The sequence below is a fragment of the Salvelinus fontinalis genome, unplaced genomic scaffold, assembly GCF_029448725.1.
Source record: "Salvelinus fontinalis isolate EN_2023a unplaced genomic scaffold, ASM2944872v1 scaffold_1054, whole genome shotgun sequence".
In the NCBI taxonomy this organism is placed as follows: Eukaryota; Metazoa; Chordata; class Actinopteri; order Salmoniformes; family Salmonidae; genus Salvelinus; species Salvelinus fontinalis.
In genome coordinates this window covers 38737-56559 of record NW_026601263.1, presented here as the reverse complement: position 1 = coordinate 56559, position 17823 = coordinate 38737, and the positions used below count along the sequence as shown (strand labels likewise).

The 17823-nt window shown below is 46.2% G+C and overlaps 1 protein-coding gene across 1 annotated transcript in view; it reads left to right on the top strand.

Moving 5' to 3' along the window:
• Nucleotides 1-1335: 1335 nt before the first annotated feature.
• The window catches only part of LOC129848546 (dynein axonemal heavy chain 6-like), a gene marked incomplete at both ends in the record, with an annotated part of 54954 nt that continues 38466 nt past the window's right edge, over nucleotides 1336-17823 (top strand). The window contains 18 exons of the mRNA XM_055915713.1: nucleotides 1336-1425; nucleotides 1685-1805; nucleotides 2088-2239; nucleotides 2496-2648; nucleotides 2872-3123; nucleotides 3614-3742; nucleotides 4583-4696; nucleotides 7886-8029; nucleotides 8732-8887; nucleotides 9431-9481; nucleotides 9574-9786; nucleotides 10261-10441; nucleotides 11961-12057; nucleotides 13824-14052; nucleotides 14980-15144; nucleotides 15505-15615; nucleotides 15838-15963; nucleotides 16236-16391. Of these exons, the coding sequence (XP_055771688.1) occupies nucleotides 1336-1425; nucleotides 1685-1805; nucleotides 2088-2239; nucleotides 2496-2648; nucleotides 2872-3123; nucleotides 3614-3742; nucleotides 4583-4696; nucleotides 7886-8029; nucleotides 8732-8887; nucleotides 9431-9481; nucleotides 9574-9786; nucleotides 10261-10441; nucleotides 11961-12057; nucleotides 13824-14052; nucleotides 14980-15144; nucleotides 15505-15615; nucleotides 15838-15963; nucleotides 16236-16391 (2640 nt within the window). The remainder of the gene's footprint in view (nucleotides 1426-1684; nucleotides 1806-2087; nucleotides 2240-2495; nucleotides 2649-2871; nucleotides 3124-3613; nucleotides 3743-4582; nucleotides 4697-7885; nucleotides 8030-8731; nucleotides 8888-9430; nucleotides 9482-9573; nucleotides 9787-10260; nucleotides 10442-11960; nucleotides 12058-13823; nucleotides 14053-14979; nucleotides 15145-15504; nucleotides 15616-15837; nucleotides 15964-16235; nucleotides 16392-17823) is intronic.

Sequence of the window (17823 nt, the reverse complement as noted above, 5' to 3'; positions counted from 1 at the left end):
TGGTTGTATTCCACTACCATTCAGGTAGAGCAGATGTAATACTATCCTATCATAACATGGTTGTATTCCACTACCATTCAGGTAGAGCAGATGTAATACTATCCTATCATAACATGGTTGTATTCCACTACCATTCAGGTAGAGCAGATGTAATACTATCCTATCATAACATGGTTGTATTCCACTACCATTCAGGTAGAGCAGATGTAATACTATCCTATCATAACATGGTTGTATTCCACTACCATTCAGGTAGAGCAGATGTAATACCATCCTATCATAACATGGTTGTATTCCACTACCATTCAGGTAGAGCAGATGTAATACTATCCTATCATAACATGGTTGTATTCCACTACCATTCAGGTAGAGCAGATGTAATACCATCCTATCATAACATGGTTGTATTCCACTACCATTCAGGTAGAGCAGATGTAATACTATCCTATCATAACATGGTTGTATTCCACTACCATTCAGGTAGAGCAGATGTAATACTATCCTATCATAACATGGTTGTATTCCACTACCATTCAGGTAGAGCAGATGTAATACCATCCTATCATAACATGGTTGTATTCCACTACCATTCAGGTAGAGCAGATGTAATACTATCCTATCATAACATGGTTGTATTCCACTACCATTCAGGTAGAGCAGATGTAATACTATCCTATCATAACATAGTTGTATTCCACTACCATTCAGGTAGAGCAGATGTAATACTATCCTATCATAACATGGTTGTATTCCACTACCATTCAGGTAGAGCAGATGTAATACTATCCTATCATAACATGGTTGTATTCCACTACCATTCAGGTAGAGCAGATGTAATACTATCCTATCATAACATGGTTGTATTCCACTACCATTCAGGTAGAGCAGATGTAATACTATCCTATCATAACATGGTTGTATTCCACAATCATTCAGGTAGAGCAGATGTAATACTATCCTATCATAACATGGTTGTATTCCACTACCATTCAGGTAGACCAGATGTAATACTATCCTATCATAACATGGTTGTATTCCACAATCATTCAGGTAGAGCAGATGTAATACTATCCTATCATAACATAGTTGTATTCCACAATCATTCAGGTAGAGCAGATGTAATACTATCCTATCATAACATGGTTGTATTCCACAATCATTCAGGTAGAGCAGATGTAATACTATCCTATCATAACATGGTTGTATTCCACTACCATTCAGGTAGAGCAGATGTAATACTATCCTATCATAACATGGTTGTATTCCACTACCATTCAGGTAGAGCAGATGTAATACTATCCTATCATAACATAGGGTTATTCCTCTACCTTTCAGGTGGAGGAGAAGACGTGTGGTGACGGCCCTGGTCTGGAGGCCATGTTAGAGGATGATAAACACCTCCTGAACATCGTCCTCGACATCAAGGTCAGCATTCTGTGTCCTTTTAAAGGTCATTTGAATTAGCTAGTGGATTGTAATTGTCTTGGACATTTTGGTGTCTATTATGATTCCTAATGCCAAAGCTCTTTAAATCATTTGTGGCAGTTAAATGACTATCACAGTCCAATGTTTTGTAATCTTGCCTCTTCGTCCTGACTGTTCGTCTAACTGGCTGCTTCATTAAGACGTTTGTTTTGTTATCACTCCTCGTCTCCCTCTTCCTCCTCCTCTCGCTCCCTCTCAGCAATTGCTCCAGTTTGCGTTTGACTCGGCCAGCGTGTACGCGCGCACCTTCGAGAGCTTCCGCGTCTTCTACAGAGAGAATGAGAGTCTGGACCTGGACGCGCTCAGAGATCAAGATCACGGTACCGTAGCCACACTCTTCATCATCATCAATTAAATGAACTTACTAGGGAACAGAGAAAATGGATTAGCCAAGGCACTCCTTTTCAGTATGTAGCTTTGAGTTTCTACATTCAACACAAATACCACAGCAGCATTTCCATTTTGTCTCAGTTCGTTCAGACCTTTGGATCCAATGAGGTCCTTTAGGTGTTTTCTGTATATTTCACAGTGGCAAATCAACACTCCCCACCTCTCTTTTTGAAACTGTCTAGAGAGTCATCATGTGACTCTGTTCCCTGTAGGAGTGGCGTTCTTCGCTGAGAGTCTGGAGAAGTACCACGGCGAACATAAAGAGGCCCTGGCCATCAAACAGAAGAGACACCTGGGCCTGCTGCTGGTAGACACCACTCTGCTGAAAGAGAAGCTCATCCCCTCACCACTACGCTGTCTGGAGGTAGGAGGAGTGGAACTCACAGTTACCCCGTGTTAAATCACTCCCTAGACTCCGGACCTTTGCACTGGGGAGATCTGAGCAATATGTATAAATATAAACTTCCACTTAGACTATCAGAGGGCAAGTTTGAGCTATTACCAAAATGCTTACACATGTCCATAGGGCATAGGGTCAAGCGGTGGATTTGGGATTGGGCCGTCCATCCACTGACCAACATTAACGCCTGTGCTGCCCCCCTCCCCACCCTCCCCTCCAGGCCATCAATGACATGCTCCCCCTGCTGGCCAAGAGAAAGATCGACGCCATCATCGCTGAGGCGCAGGATGCCCAGTTCAAACTGGAGTTCATCCCCTCTGCAACTACAGAGTTCGTCAACTCCCTCACCTTCCTAGAGGAGATACAGGAGCGGGTAAGAGACGGTTTTGTCTAGAAGGGATACAGCTTTTGTAAAAATTGACTTTCGTGGCAGGTAAGAATTTAGGGTTAGGAAAATGAACGTAGCAGGTTACATCGTGGATGTTTCTGGGAAAAGACCTAGTCAAATTTCTGTTTTCAGCCATCATGGCCCGCCTAGGAAAGCATCTGAGGGAAACACTGACAGTTCTTTCATGGTCTGTGTGTTTGTGTGTCAGATGGAGTGGTTGGACGAGCAGACGGAGACCGTGTCCCAGATGTACAAGCTGATAGACTCCTACTCCGTGCCCAGCCCTCCTGAGGACTTTGCCGTCTACGCCACCCTGAAACCCTCAGTCACCGCCGTACGCAACGCCATCGACAAGGCCGTGGGAGAGAAGGACGCCAACGTGGACAAGTTCTGTATCCACCTCCAACGGGACATCACCGACCTCAACAAGGAGGTCAAGAGGGTCAAACAGCAGGCTCAGGTAACTAGAGGTCAAGGGTCAACGTTCAGATGCATTGTATCACACTAGCTTCACCATCACGCTAAGGGTCAGTGTTTGTCCCCAGATAGGCTTTATAAATAACCGTGGAAAAAGATAAGAATGTCTCTGGATATGACAGTCATTTACAACTGGGTTCCTCTTCCCCAGGTCGTTGTGCTCTAACTGACCTGAAAAGATCATTTAGTCTGTAAGAGTAGGGTAAATAGCGACGTGTGTGGGTTTGATCCAGATCAGGGAGGGGCAACTTTGATGGGGTTGGAGCCACTAAAAATCTGAACTCGTAATGAGTGGCCGCTATGGCTCGCGGGTCTGCATACCCACATCCATACCCACATCCATACCCTACACACGCAGGCAGAGCCGGCCCTAGCCTTTTTGGGGCCCTAGGTGAATTTTTGCTGCGAGCAAAACAGTTGCCCATCCCTGATCCATGTATAACTGTGTGTATGTGTTAATCTCTGCTCCCCAGAACAATCAGATCATGGACATCAACGCTGAGCGTCCCAAGGTCCGTCTGCTGCTGGAGGAGGTCCAGGTCTCCATAGACGAGCTGCAGACCCAGGCCTTCCAGTACAAGTCTTTCCAGAAGAACTTCAAGGTACAATACAATACCATACCATGCAATACCATACTATACCATACTATACTATATTATACTATACAATACTATACAATACCATACCATACTATACTATACAATATTCTAGAATACAATACGATACAATACATAGATGAGATGCAGAGTAATAGGATACAGTATGTCTTCTGACCACCAGAGGACAGCAAAACACCACTTTTCACCATATTGTTCTTTGAGAGAAACAGTGTAGTTAAATGTAGAGTAACTGTTGTGCGTTTATGTATTTTCCCTTTGGCACTTTTTCACACCTGGATGTGCATTGATTGAGGCAATTCAGATTAGGTTTCTCTTTCAAAGGATGCCTATATTCTCTATCCCTCTCTGAACTCTAACCCCTGACCTCTGTAGGAGGAGGTGACTAAGTATGAGGCATTAGTGGAGATGATTGACCCCTCTCTGAGCTCTAACCCCTGACCTCTGTAGGTGGAGTTGACTAAGTACGAGGCGTTAGAGGAGCTGAGTGACCCCTCTCTGACCTCTAACCCCTGACCTCTGTAGGTGGAGGTGACTAAGTACGAGGCGTTAGAGGAGCTGAGTGACCCCTCTCTGACCTCTAACCCCTGACCTCTGTAGGTGGAGGTGACTAAGTACGAGGCGTTAGAGGAGCTGAGTGACCCCTCTCTGACCTCTAACCCCTGACCTCTGTAGGTGGAGGTGACTAAGTACGAGGCGTTAGAGGAGCTGAGTGACCCCTCTCTGACCTCTAACCCCTGACCTCTGTAGGTGGAGGTGACTAAGTACGAGGCGTTAGAGGAGCTGAGTGACCCCTCTCTGACCTCTAACCCCTGACCTCTGTAGGTGGAGGTGACTAAGTACGAGGCGTTAGAGGAGCTGAGTGCGGAGGTGAAACTGAAACAGCTGCTGTGGGACTCTCTGGAGGAGTGGGACGCCCTGCAGGCCGGCTGGATGGAGGTACAGTATGCAACCATGCAGGGGGTTAGGTATCACACACAATACACTGTGTTCCCTACCATACATTTCTGACACTTTAGAAAGGAGATTGTTCCTCTATTCTTCGCTGTCTCAAAGTCTCACCTTTTGCATTCTGACCACACTGCAAAAGTTAATACGATTTTGTCTGAAAATGAAGCTACAGCAACATATTCTAACTGCCTGTGTATCTTCCTTCTCAGTGTATGTAGTAACAGTAGTATACTCCACCTGTCTTCTCAGTGTATGTAATAACAGTAGTATACTCCACCTGTCTTCCCAGTGTATGTAATAACAGTAGTATCCTCCACCTGTCTTCTCAGTGTATGTAGTAACAGTAGTATACTCCACCTGTCTTCTCAGTGTATGTAATAACAGTAGTATACTCCACCTGTCTTCCCAGTGTATGTAATAACAGTAGTATACTCCACCTGTCTTCCCAGTGTATGTAATAACAGTGGTATACTCCACCTGTCTTCTCAGTGTATGTAATAACAGTAGTATACTCCACCTGTCTTCCCAGTGTATGTAGTAACAGTAGTATACTCCACCTGTCTTCCCAGTGTATGTAATAACAGTGGTATACTCCACCTGTCTTCTCAGTGTATGTAATAACAGTAGTATACTCCACCTGTCTTCCCAGTGTATGTAGTAACAGTAGTATACTCCACCTGTCTTCTCAGTGTATGTAGTAACAGTAGTATACTCCGCCTGTCTTCTCAGTGTATGTAATAACAGTAGTATACTCCACCTGTCTTCCCAGTGTATGTAATAACAGTAGTATACTCCACATGTCTTCCCAGTGTATGTAATAACAGTAGTATACTCCGCCTGTCTTCTCAGTCTATGTAATAACAGTAGTATACTCCACCTGTCTTCCCAGTGTATGTAATAACAGTAGTATACTCCACCTGTCTTCCCAGTGTATGTAATCACAGTAGTATACTCCACCTGTCTTCCCAGTGTATGTAATAATAGTAGTATACTCCACCTGTCTTCACAGTGTATGTAATAATAGTAGTATACTCCACCTGTCTTCTCAGTGTATGTAGTAACAGTAGTATACTCCACCTGTCTTCTCAGTGTATGTAATAACAGTAGTATCCTCCACCTGTCTTCCCAGTGTATGCAGTAACAGTAGTATACTCCACCTGTCTTCTCAGTGTATGCAGTAACAGTAGTTTACTCCACCTGTCTTCCCAGTGTATGTAATAACAGTAGTATACTCCACCTGTCTTCTCAGTGTATGTAATAACAGTAGTTTACTCCACCTGTCTTCTCAGTGTATGTAATAACAGTAGTTTACTCCACCTGTCTTCTCAGTGTATGCAGTAACAGTAGTTTACTCCACCTGTCTTCCCAGTGTATGTAATAACAGTAGTATCCTCCACCTGTCTTCCCAGTGTATGCAGTAACAGTAGTATACTCCACCTGTCTTCTCAGTGTATGTAGTAACAGTAGTATACTCCACCTGTCTTCCCAGTGTATGTAATAACAGTAGTATACTCCACCTGTCTTCCCAGTGTATGTAATAACAGTGGTATACTCCACCTGTCTTCTCAGTGTATGTAATAACAGTAGTATACTCCACCTGTCTTCCCAGTGTATGTAGTAACAGTAGTATACTCCACCTGTCTTCCCAGTGTATGTAATAACAGTGGTATACTCCACCTGTCTTCTCAGTGTATGTAATAACAGTAGTATACTCCACCTGTCTTCCCAGTGTATGTAGTAACAGTAGTATACTCCACCTGTCTTCTCAGTGTATGTAGTAACAGTAGTATACTCCGCCTGTCTTCTCAGTGTATGTAATAACAGTAGTATACTCCACCTGTCTTCCCAGTGTATGTAATAACAGTAGTATACTCCACATGTCTTCCCAGTGTATGTAATAACAGTAGTATACTCCGCCTGTCTTCTCAGTCTATGTAATAACAGTAGTATACTCCACCTGTCTTCCCAGTGTATGTAATAACAGTAGTATACTCCACCTGTCTTCCCAGTGTATGTAATCACAGTAGTATACTCCACCTGTCTTCCCAGTGTATGTAATAATAGTAGTATACTCCACCTGTCTTCACAGTGTATGTAATAATAGTAGTATACTCCACCTGTCTTCTCAGTGTATGTAGTAACAGTAGTATACTCCACCTGTCTTCTCAGTGTATGTAATAACAGTAGTATCCTCCACCTGTCTTCCCAGTGTATGCAGTAACAGTAGTATACTCCACCTGTCTTCTCAGTGTATGCAGTAACAGTAGTTTACTCCACCTGTCTTCCCAGTGTATGTAATAACAGTAGTATACTCCACCTGTCTTCTCAGTGTATGTAATAACAGTAGTTTACTCCACCTGTCTTCTCAGTGTATGTAATAACAGTAGTTTACTCCACCTGTCTTCTCAGTGTATGCAGTAACAGTAGTTTACTCCACCTGTCTTCCCAGTGTATGTAATAACAGTAGTATCCTCCACCTGTCTTCCCAGTGTATGCAGTAACAGTAGTATACTCCACCTGTCTTCTCAGTGTATGTAGTAACAGTAGTATACTCCACCTGTCTTCTCAGTGTATGTAATAACAGTAGTATCCTCCACCTGTCTTCCCAGTGTATGCAGTAACAGTAGTATACTCCACCTGTATTCTCAGTGTATGTAATAACAGTAGTATACTCCACCTGTCTTCCCAGTGTATGTAATAACAGTAGTATACTCCACCTGTATTCTCAGTGTATGTAATAACAGTAGTATACTCCACCTGTCTTCCCAGTGTATGTAATAACAGTAGTATACTCCACCTGTCTTCCCAGTGTATGTAATAACAGTAGTATACTCCACCTGTCTTCTCAGTGTATGTAATAACAGTAGTATACTCCACCTGTCTTCTCAGTGTATGTAATAACAGTAGTATACTCCACATGTCTTCTCAGTGTATGTAATAACAGTAGTATACTCCACCTGTATTCTCAGTGTATGTAATAACAGTAGTATACTCCACCTGTCTTCCCAGTGTATGTAATAACAGTAGTATACTCCACCTGTCTTCCCAGTGTATGTAATAACAGTAGTATACTCCACCTGTCTTCCCAGTGTATGTAGTAACAGTAGTATACTCCACCTGTCTTCTCAGTGTATGTAATAACAGTAGTATTCTCCACCTGTCTTCTCTCCCTCCCAGTGTAAGTTTGAGGAGTTGGACCCAGAGACTCTGAGTGCCCAGGTCAATAAGTATGCCAAGTGTGTGAACCAGCTGGAGAAAGGCCTGCCACCCAACAGTGTGGTTCCACGACTCAAAGAGCACGTTGAGGGCATGAGGGAGAAGGTATGATGTGTGTTGTGTAGGATGATTCTCTCCAGTTGATGTCGATATGATGTGTGACAGAAAGGGTTTTTTTGTTACGGTCTGTAATATACTGTATATGCATGAGTGTCCAAAACATTATGAACACCTGCTCTTTCTATGACACAGACTGACCAGGTGAATCCAGGTGAAAACTATGATCCCTTATTGATGCCACTTGTTAAATCCACTTCAATCCGTGTAGATGAAGGGGAGGAGACGGGTTAAAGGAGGACTTTTAAGCCTTGAGACAATTGAGATATGGATTGTGTATGTGTGTTATTCAGAGGGTGAATGGGCAAGACAAACGATTTAAGTGCCTTTGAACAGGGTATGGTAGTAGGTTCCAGGCGCACTGGTTTGAGTGTGTAAGAACTGCAACGCTGCTGGGTTTTTCACCCTCAACAGTTTCCCGTATGTATCAAGAATGGTCCACCACCCAAAGGACATCCAGCCAACTTGACACAACTGTGGGAAGCAAGTCAACTTAGGCCAGCATCCCTGTGGAACGCTTTCAACACCTTGTAGAGTCCATGCCCCAACGAGTTGAGACAGTTTTGAGGTCAAGAGGGGGTGCAACTGAATATTAGGAAGGTGTTCCTAATGTTTTGTACACTCAGTGTGTGTGTGTGTGTTACCTGGGTGTGTGTGAGTGTAACGTGTGTGTGTGTTTTCTCCCTCCAGCTCCCAGTGATCACAGACCTGCGTAACCCGTGTCTAAAGGGCAGACACTGGGAGATTCTGGAGGCCATCATAGAGGCCAGTCTCCTGGAGGAACCTCAAACTCTGGCCTCTCTAGAGGAACTCAACATCTTCAGCTACAGCGAAGCGATACAGGAGGTAACACCCACCCTCTGCTATGACATGGACATACAGGAGGTAACACCCACCCTCTGCTATGACATGGACATACAGGAGGTACCACACACCCTCTGCTATGACATGGACATACAGGAGGTAACACCCACCCTCTGCTATGACATGGACATACAGGAGGTACCACCCACCCTCTGCTATGACATGGACATACAGGAGGTAACACCCACCCTCTGCTATGACATGGACATACAGGAGGTAACACCCACCCTCTGCTATGACATGGTCATACAGGAGGTACCACTCACCCTCTGCTATGACATGGACATACAGGAGGTAATACCTACCCTCTGCTATGACATGGACATACAGGAGGTACCACCCACCCTCTGCTATGACATGGACATACAGGAGGTACCACCCACCCTCTGTTATGACATGGACATACAGGAGGTACCAACTACAGACCTGTTGATGTAGTTGTATGTAGCCATTCCGTTGTAGCAGGTAAACCAGGTCAAGCAGAAGCAGTACAGTGTTTGACCCAGTCTGGTTCTTCTCTTGCAGGTGTCAGGACAGGCTTCAGGAGAGGCATCACTGGAGACCATCCTTAAAAAGGTAGGAAAGACCCAGGAAGAACATGAAGAGATTCCATGTTGCAGTTCTACTTCCTGTAATTCTTATTGTCTAAACTCAACCCCACCGTGTAGGTTGAGGATTCCTGGAAGACCACGGAGTTTCCGGTTCTCTCCCACCGGGAGTCTAAAGACCTGTTCATCCTGGGAGGAACTGATGACATTCAGGTGCTGCTGGATGACAGTACCATCAACATGGCCACGGTGGCGTCCTCTCGCTACGTCGGCCCCATCAAGACCAGAGTAGACGAGTGGCAGAGGCAGCTAAACCTCTTCAGCCAGACACTGGTGAGACCGAGATCAATCACATTCATTTACTGTTTTGGTTCAACTCTAGGTGAGAGACTAGTGTCAGACCAAATCCAATGGATGGTACTGTGTGATGATGCTGTTTTATACGCCTAATGGTCATGTATCAAATGCTAGGTAATTCTCTCCCCCTCTACCCTTCTAATCCTAACCCTCTTTCTCTCACTGATTTACTTCTCACTCTCACTCTCTCTCTCTCTCTCTATCTCTCTCTCTCTCTCTGTCTCTCTCTCTCTCTCTCTCTCTCTCTCTCTCTCTCTGTCTCTCTCTCTCTCTCTCTCTCTCTCTCTCTCTCTCTCTCTCTCTCTCTCTCTCTCTCTTTCTCTTCATTTTGTTATTTTGTTGCCTTTCTTTCTTTCTTTCTCTCTCTGGCTGTACCTGCAGAGTATCTTCAGTGCTCCAGAATATAACCTCTCTACCTCCATCCCTCCCTCTCCTTCCCTCCTCCTGTAGGAAGAGTGGCTGACGTGTCAGCGTAACTGGCTGTACCTGGAGAGTATCTTCAGTGCGCCAGACATCCAGAGACAGCTTCCTGCTGAGGCCAAGATGTTCCTCCAGGTGGACAAGTCCTGGAAGGAGATTATGAGGAAGGTCAACAGGCTTCCCAATGCTCTGAGGGCTGCTACACAGCCAGGTAACTAACTCTCTCTCTCACACATACACTCACACACTCAGAGAGAGAGGGGGGTATCACGTACACTCACACACTCAGAGAGAGAGAGGGGTATCACATACACTCACACACTCAGAGAGAGAGAGGGGTATCACATACACTCACACACTCAGAGAGAGAGAGGGGTATCACACACACTCACACACTCAGAGAGAGAGAGGGGTATCACATACACTCACACACTCAGAGAGAGAGAGGGGTATCACACACACTCAGAGAGAGAGAGGGGTATCACATACACTCACACACTCAGAGAGAGAGAGGGGTATCACACACACTCAGAGAGAGAGAGGGGTATCACACACACTCAGAGAGAGAGAGGGGTATCACACACACTCAGAGAGAGAGAGGGGTATCACATACACTCACACACTCAGAGAGAGAGAGGGGTATCACACACACTCACACACTCAGAGAGAGAGAGGGGTATCACACACACTCACACACTCAGAGAGAGAGAGGGGTATCACATACACTCAGAGAGAGAGAGGGGTATCACACACACTCACACACTCAGAGAGAGAGAGGGGTATCACACACACTCACACACTCAGAGAGAGAGAGGGGTATCACATACACTCAGAGAGAGAGAGGGGTATCACACACACTCAGAGAGAGAGAGGGGTATCACATACACTCACACACTCAGAGAGAGAGAGGGGTATCACATACACTCACACACTCAGAGAGAGAGAGGGGTATCACATACACTCAGAGAGAGAGAGGGGTATCACATACACTCAGAGAGAGAGAGGGGTATCACACACACTCAGAGAGAGAGAGGGGTATCACATACACTCAGAGAGAGAGAGGGGTATCACATACACTCACACACTCAGAGAGAGAGAGGGGTATCACATACACTCAGAGAGAGAGAGGGGTATCACATACACTCACACACTCAGAGAGAGAGAGGGGTATCACATACACTCAGAGAGAGAGAGGGGTATCACATACACTCACACACTCAGAGAGAGAGAGGGGTATCACATACACTCACACACTCAGAGAGAGAGAGGGGTATCACATACACTCACACGCTCAGAGAGAGAGAGGGGTATCACATACACTCACACACTCAGAGAGAGAGAGGGGTATCACATACACTCAGAGAGAGAGAGGGGTATCACATACACTCACACACTCAGAGAGAGAGAGGGGTATCACACACACTCAGAGAGAGAGAGGGGTATCACATACACTCAGAGAGAGAGAGGGGTATCACATACACTCAGAGAGAGAGAGGGGTATCACATACACTCAGAGAGAGAGAGGGGTATCACATACACTCAGAGAGAGAGAGGGGTATCACATACACTCACACACTCAGAGAGAGAGAGGGGTATCACATACACTCACACACTCAGAGAGAGAGAGGGGTATCACATACACTCACACGCTCAGAGAGAGAGAGGGGTATCACATACACTCAGAGAGAGAGAGGTCTATCTCACCTCCCCTGTTGTCTTTGTCTCTACAGGTCTGCTGGAGATGTTCCAGAACAACAACGCCCTGCTAGACCAGATCCAGAAGTGTCTGGAGGCCTACCTGGAGTCCAAGAGAGTCATCTTCCCCAGGTACTGTCTGCATGTTTCTCTAGACCAGATCCAGAAGTGTCTGGAGGCCTACCTGGTCCAAGAGAGTCATCTTCCCCAGGTACTGTCTGCATGTTTCTCTAGACCAGATCCAGAAGTGTCTGGAGGCCTACCTGGTCCAAGAGAGTCATCTTCCCCAGGTACTGTCTGCATGTTTCTCTAGACCAGATCCAGAAGTGTCTGGAGGCCTACCTGGAGACCAAGAGAGTCATCTTCCCCAGGTACTGTCTGCATGTTTCTCTAGACCAGATCCAGAAGTGTCTGGAGGCCTACCTAGAGTCCAAGAGAGTCATCTTCCCCAGGTACTGTCTGCATGTTTCTCTAGACCAGATCCAGAAGTGTCTGGAGGCCTACCTGGAGACCAAGAGAGTCATCTTCCCCAGGTACTGTCTGCATGTTTCTCTAGACCAGATCCAGAAGTGTCTGGAGGCCTACCTAGAGTCCAAGAGAGTCATCTTCCCCAGGTACTGTCTGCATGTTTCTCTAGCCCAGATCCAGAAGTGTCTGGAGGCCTACCTGGAGTCCAAGAGAGTCATCTTCCCCAGGTACTGTCTGCATGTTTCTCTAGACCAGATCCAGAAGTGTCTGGAGGCCTACCTGGAGTCCAAGAGAGTCATCTTCCCCAGGTACTGTCTGCATGTTTCTCTAGACCAGATCCAGAAGTGTCTGGAGGCCTACCTGGAGTCCAAGAGAGTCATCTTCCCCAGGTACTGTCTGCATGTTTCTCTAGACCAGATCCAGAAGTGTCTGGAGGCCTACCTGGAGTCCAAGAGAGTCATCTTCCCCAGGTACTGTCCGCATGTTTCTCTAGACCAGATCCAGAAGTGTCTGGAGGCCTACCTGGAGTCCAAGAGAGTCATCTTCCCCAGGTACTGTCTGCATGTTTCTCTAGACCAGATCCAGAAGTGTCTGGAGGCCTACCTGGAGTCCAAGAGAGTCATCTTCCCCAGGTACTGTCTGCATGTTTCTCTAGACCAGATCCAGAAGTGTCTGGAGGTCTACCTGGAGTCCAAGAGAGTCATCTTCCCCAGGTACTGTCTGCATGTATCTCTAGACCAGATCCAGAAGTGTCTGGAGGCCTACCTGGAGTCCAAGAGAGTCATCTTCCCCAGGTACTGTCTGCATGTATCTCTAGACCAGATCCAGAAGTGTCTGGAGGCCTACCTGGAATCCAAGAGAGTCATCTTCCCCAGGTACTGTCTGCATGTTTCTCTAGACCAGATCCAGAAGTGTCTGGAGGCCTACCTGGAGTCCAAGAGAGTCATCTTCCCCAGGTACTGTCTGCATGTTTCTCTAGACCAGATCCAGAAGTGTCTGGAGGCCTACCTGGAGTCCAAGAGAGTCATCTTCCCCAGGTACTGTCTGCATGTTTCTCTAGACCAGATCCAGAAGTGTCTGGAGGCCTACCTGGAGTCCAAGAGAGTCATCTTCCCCAGGTACTGTCTGCATGTTTCTCTAGACCAGATCCAGAAGTGTCTGGAGGCCTACCTGGAGTCCAAGAGAGTCATCTTCCCCAGGTACTGTCTGCATGTTTCTCTAGACCAGATCCAGAAGTGTCTGAAGGCCTACCTGGAGTCCAAGAGAGTCATCTTCCCCAGGTACTCTGCTGGATTGGTGGTCACCGTCTTAACCACTTGGTTAATGGTTCTATATCTGCTGATGTCTTGTCTCACTGTGTTGTGAAGTTCCCTGTGGTGAAATGTTGGAAGCCACTTCATGAATCAACAGGTCCGTCTCTCGGTTCCCAGGTTCTACTTCCTGTCCAACGATGAGCTCCTGGAGATCTTGGCTCAGACCAGGAACCCCCAGGCCGTTCAGCCCCACCTCAGGAAGTGTTTTGATGCTATCGCCCGCCTGGAGTTCGCCCTGCTGCCCCCTCCGCCCCCCGGCGCCATGACAACGCAGCCTGCAGACGGAGAGCAGGAGAAGGTCTACAGCAACGACATTCTGGCCATGGTCTCACCTGAAGGAGAGAAGGTAGGTAATATACTGGACATGGTCTCACCTGAGAGAGAGAAGGTAGGTAATATACTGGACATGGTCTCACCTGAAGGAGAGAAGGTAGATAATATACTGGTCATGGTCTCACCTGAGAGAGAGAAGGTAGGTAATATACTGGACATGGTCTCACCTGAAGGAGAGAAGGTAGGTAATATACTGGACATGGTCTCACCTGAAGGATAGAAGGTAGGTAATATACTGGCCATGGTCTCACCTGAAGGAGAGAGAAGGTAGGTAATATACTGGTCATGGTCTCACCTGAAGGAGAGAAGGTAGGTAATATACTGGTCATGGTCTCACCTGAAGGAGAGAGAAGGTAGGTAATATACTGGTCATGGTCTCACCTGAAGGAGAGAGAAGGTAGGTAATATACTGGTCATGGTCTCACCTGAAGGAGAGAAGGTAGGTAATATACTGGACATGGTCTCACCTGAAGGAGAGAGAAGGTAGGTAATATACTGGTCATGGTCTCACCTGAAGGAGAGAAGGTAGGTAATATACTGGTCATGGTCTCACCTGAAGGATAGAAGGTAGGTAATATACTGGTCATGGTCTCACCTGAAGGAGAGAAGGTAGGTAATATACTGGTCATGGTCTCACCTGAAGGAGAGAAGGTAGGTAATATACTGGTCATGGTCTCACCTGAGAGAGAGAAGGTAGGTAATATACTGGTCATGGTCTCACCTGAAGGAGAGAAGGTAGGTAATATACTGGTCATGGTCTCACCTGAAGGAGAGGAGACCGGCTTGTCTTTCTCTCTGTCGATTATTTCATTGTCACTGGAGATGGATTTTGAGATGTCAAGAGCGACGTAACAAAGTTTTTAATGAAATATTATCCTCGACTCCCATTACAATATTTGGTGTGTGTGTATTTGTGTGTGTTCATCCTGTGTGTGTGTAGGTGGGCCTGGCTAAAGGTCTGAAGGCGCGTGGTAACGTAGAGGACTGGCTGGGGAAAGTAGAGGAAGCCATGTTCTCTTCCCTCCGTCGCCTCAGCAAGGCCTCCATCGCTGACTACCAGAGCAAAGAACGAGAGGAGTGGGTGGTGGCTGGACACCCCTCACAGGTACACACACACACACACACACACACATACACACACACACACACACACACACACACACACACACACACACACACACACACACACACATACACACATACACACACACACACACACACACACACACACACACACACACACACACACACACACACACACACACACACACACACACACACACACACACACACACACACACACACACACTAACCTCCATCGCTGACTACCAGAGCAAAGAACAGGAGTAGTTGGGTTGCCTCTGAGGAAATTAATGAATTCCTATTATATGATTCTCATGTGTTGTAAACCTGGTGTCTGTAAGATGTTTAATGTCCAGCTGCAGTGTTCCTCTGTGTCCACCAGGTGGTGCTAACCATCAGTCAGTTGATGTGGTGCAGAGACCTGGATGGCTGTCTGGAGGGAGACCACGACCACTTCATGGCCCTGCAGGACTTTGAATATGTCAACATTGATGTACGACCGTCCACAATGCCTGTTTTAACAGCCTACAGTGGTGACAACACCTTGGAACAGAGATATTTATCTTCATAGAAATACTGTCGTTTTTTGATGATTCTCCTGGTGCTTACGTGTCTGTCTGCTTGTCTGTCTGCTTGTCTGTCTGCTTGTCTGTCTGTCTGCCTGCCTCCCTCCCTACTTGTCTGTCTGTCGATGTATCGGTCTGTCTGTCTATAGAGGCTGAATGCCCTGGCAGCCCTGGTTCGAGGCCAGCTCCCCAACCTGCACCGTAACATCATCACAGCTCTCATCACCGTAGACGTGCACGCCAGGGACATTGTCACAGACCTCGTGGCCCGGAAGGTACTGTAGGCCTGCACACCACCCACTGCATCATGGGAAGTGTAGTTCTCTCAAAAAAGATTGTTTTACATAAATCCAACTTGTCTGAACAAAAAATAACAGTTTATGTCCTGTTTATTTGACCTTATCCCTTGATTAGTGACCAAGGCTCTGTGTGTGTGTGTGTGTGTGTGTGTGTGTGTGTGTGTGTGTGTGTGTGTGTGTGTGTGTGTGTGTGTGTGTGTGTGTGTGTGTGTGTGTGTGTGTGTGTGTGTGTGTGTGTGTGTGTGTAGGTTGACTCCAGCAGTAACTTTGAGTGGCAGAGGCAGCTGCGTTACTACTGGGACTTGGATCTAGATAACTGTGTGGCCAGGATGGCTCTGTCCACCTACATCTATGGATATGAATACCTGGGGGCCTGCCCTCGCCTCGTCATCACCCCACTCACGGTAAAACACACACACTCAACACAGTAACAAACAATGTAACAAAGCAACAGTCTAAGACATTGCAGATGGTATCCTTCTGTGCATGATTGTCTTTGTGTGTGTGTGCGCTCGCCCGCGCTTCGGGACATTTTTGCTCATCAGACATCTATTTGAAAAGCACTGCATGGGGAAATACGTGTCAGGATGCCTTGATTAACATGCCATGTTCCCCCGTGTCTTAAAGTTAAACAAATCAAAATCTATTTTATTTTTGAGATTCTTTAAAGTAGCCACCCTTTGCCTTGATGACAGCTTTGCCCACTCTTGGCATTCTCTCAACCAGCTTCACCTGGAATGCTTTTCCAACAGTCTTGAAGGAGTCCCTACATATGCTGAAAACTTGTTGGCCGCTTTTCCTTCACTCTGCGGTCCAACTCATCCCAAACCATCTCAATTGGGTTGAGGTCAGGTGATTGTGGAGGCCAGGTTATCTGATGCAGCACACCATCACTCTCCTTCTTGGTCAAATATCCCTTACACAGCCTGGAGGTGTGTTGGGTCATTGTCCTGTTGAAAATCAAATGATAGATAGTCCATCTAAGCGCTAACCAGATGGGATGGCATATCGCTGCAGAATGCTGTGGTAGTCATGCTGGTTAAGTGTGCCTTGAATTCTAAATAAATCACTGACATTATCACCAGCGAAGCACCCCCACACCATTACACCTCCTCCTCCATGCTTCACGGTGGGAACCACACATGCGGAGATCATCCGTTCACCTACTCTATGTCTCGCAAAGACACGTCGGTTGGAACCAACATCCGACCAAAGGACAGATTTCCATCGGTCTAATGTCCATTGCTCGTGTTTCTTGGCCCAAGCAAGTCTCTTCTTCTTATTGGTGTCCTTTAGTAGTTGTTTGTTTGCAGCAATTTGACCACAAAGGCCTGATTCACACAGTCTCCTCTGAACAGTTGATGTTGAGATGTCTGTTACTTGAACTCTGTGAAGCATCTATTTGGGCTGCAATTTCTGAGGCTGGTAACTAATGAACTTATCCTCTGCAGCAGAGGTAATTCTGGGTCTTCCTTTCCTGTGGCGGTCCTCATGAGAACCAGTTTCATCATTGCACTTGATGGTTTTTGCGACTGAACTTGAAGAAACTTTGAAAGTTCTTGACATTTTCCGCATTGACTGACCTTCATGTCTTAAAGTAATGATGGACTGTCATTTCTCTTTGCTTATTTGAGCTGTTCTTGCCATAATATGGACTTGGTATTTTACCAAATAGGGCTGTCTTCTGTATACCACCCCTACCTTGTCACATCACAACTGATTAGCTCAAATGCATTAAGAAAGAAAGAAATTCCACACACCCGTTGTGTCTCTCTAGGATCTCTCCATCCATTAATGGATGGAGAGATCCTAGAGAGATCCTAGAGAGAGACATAC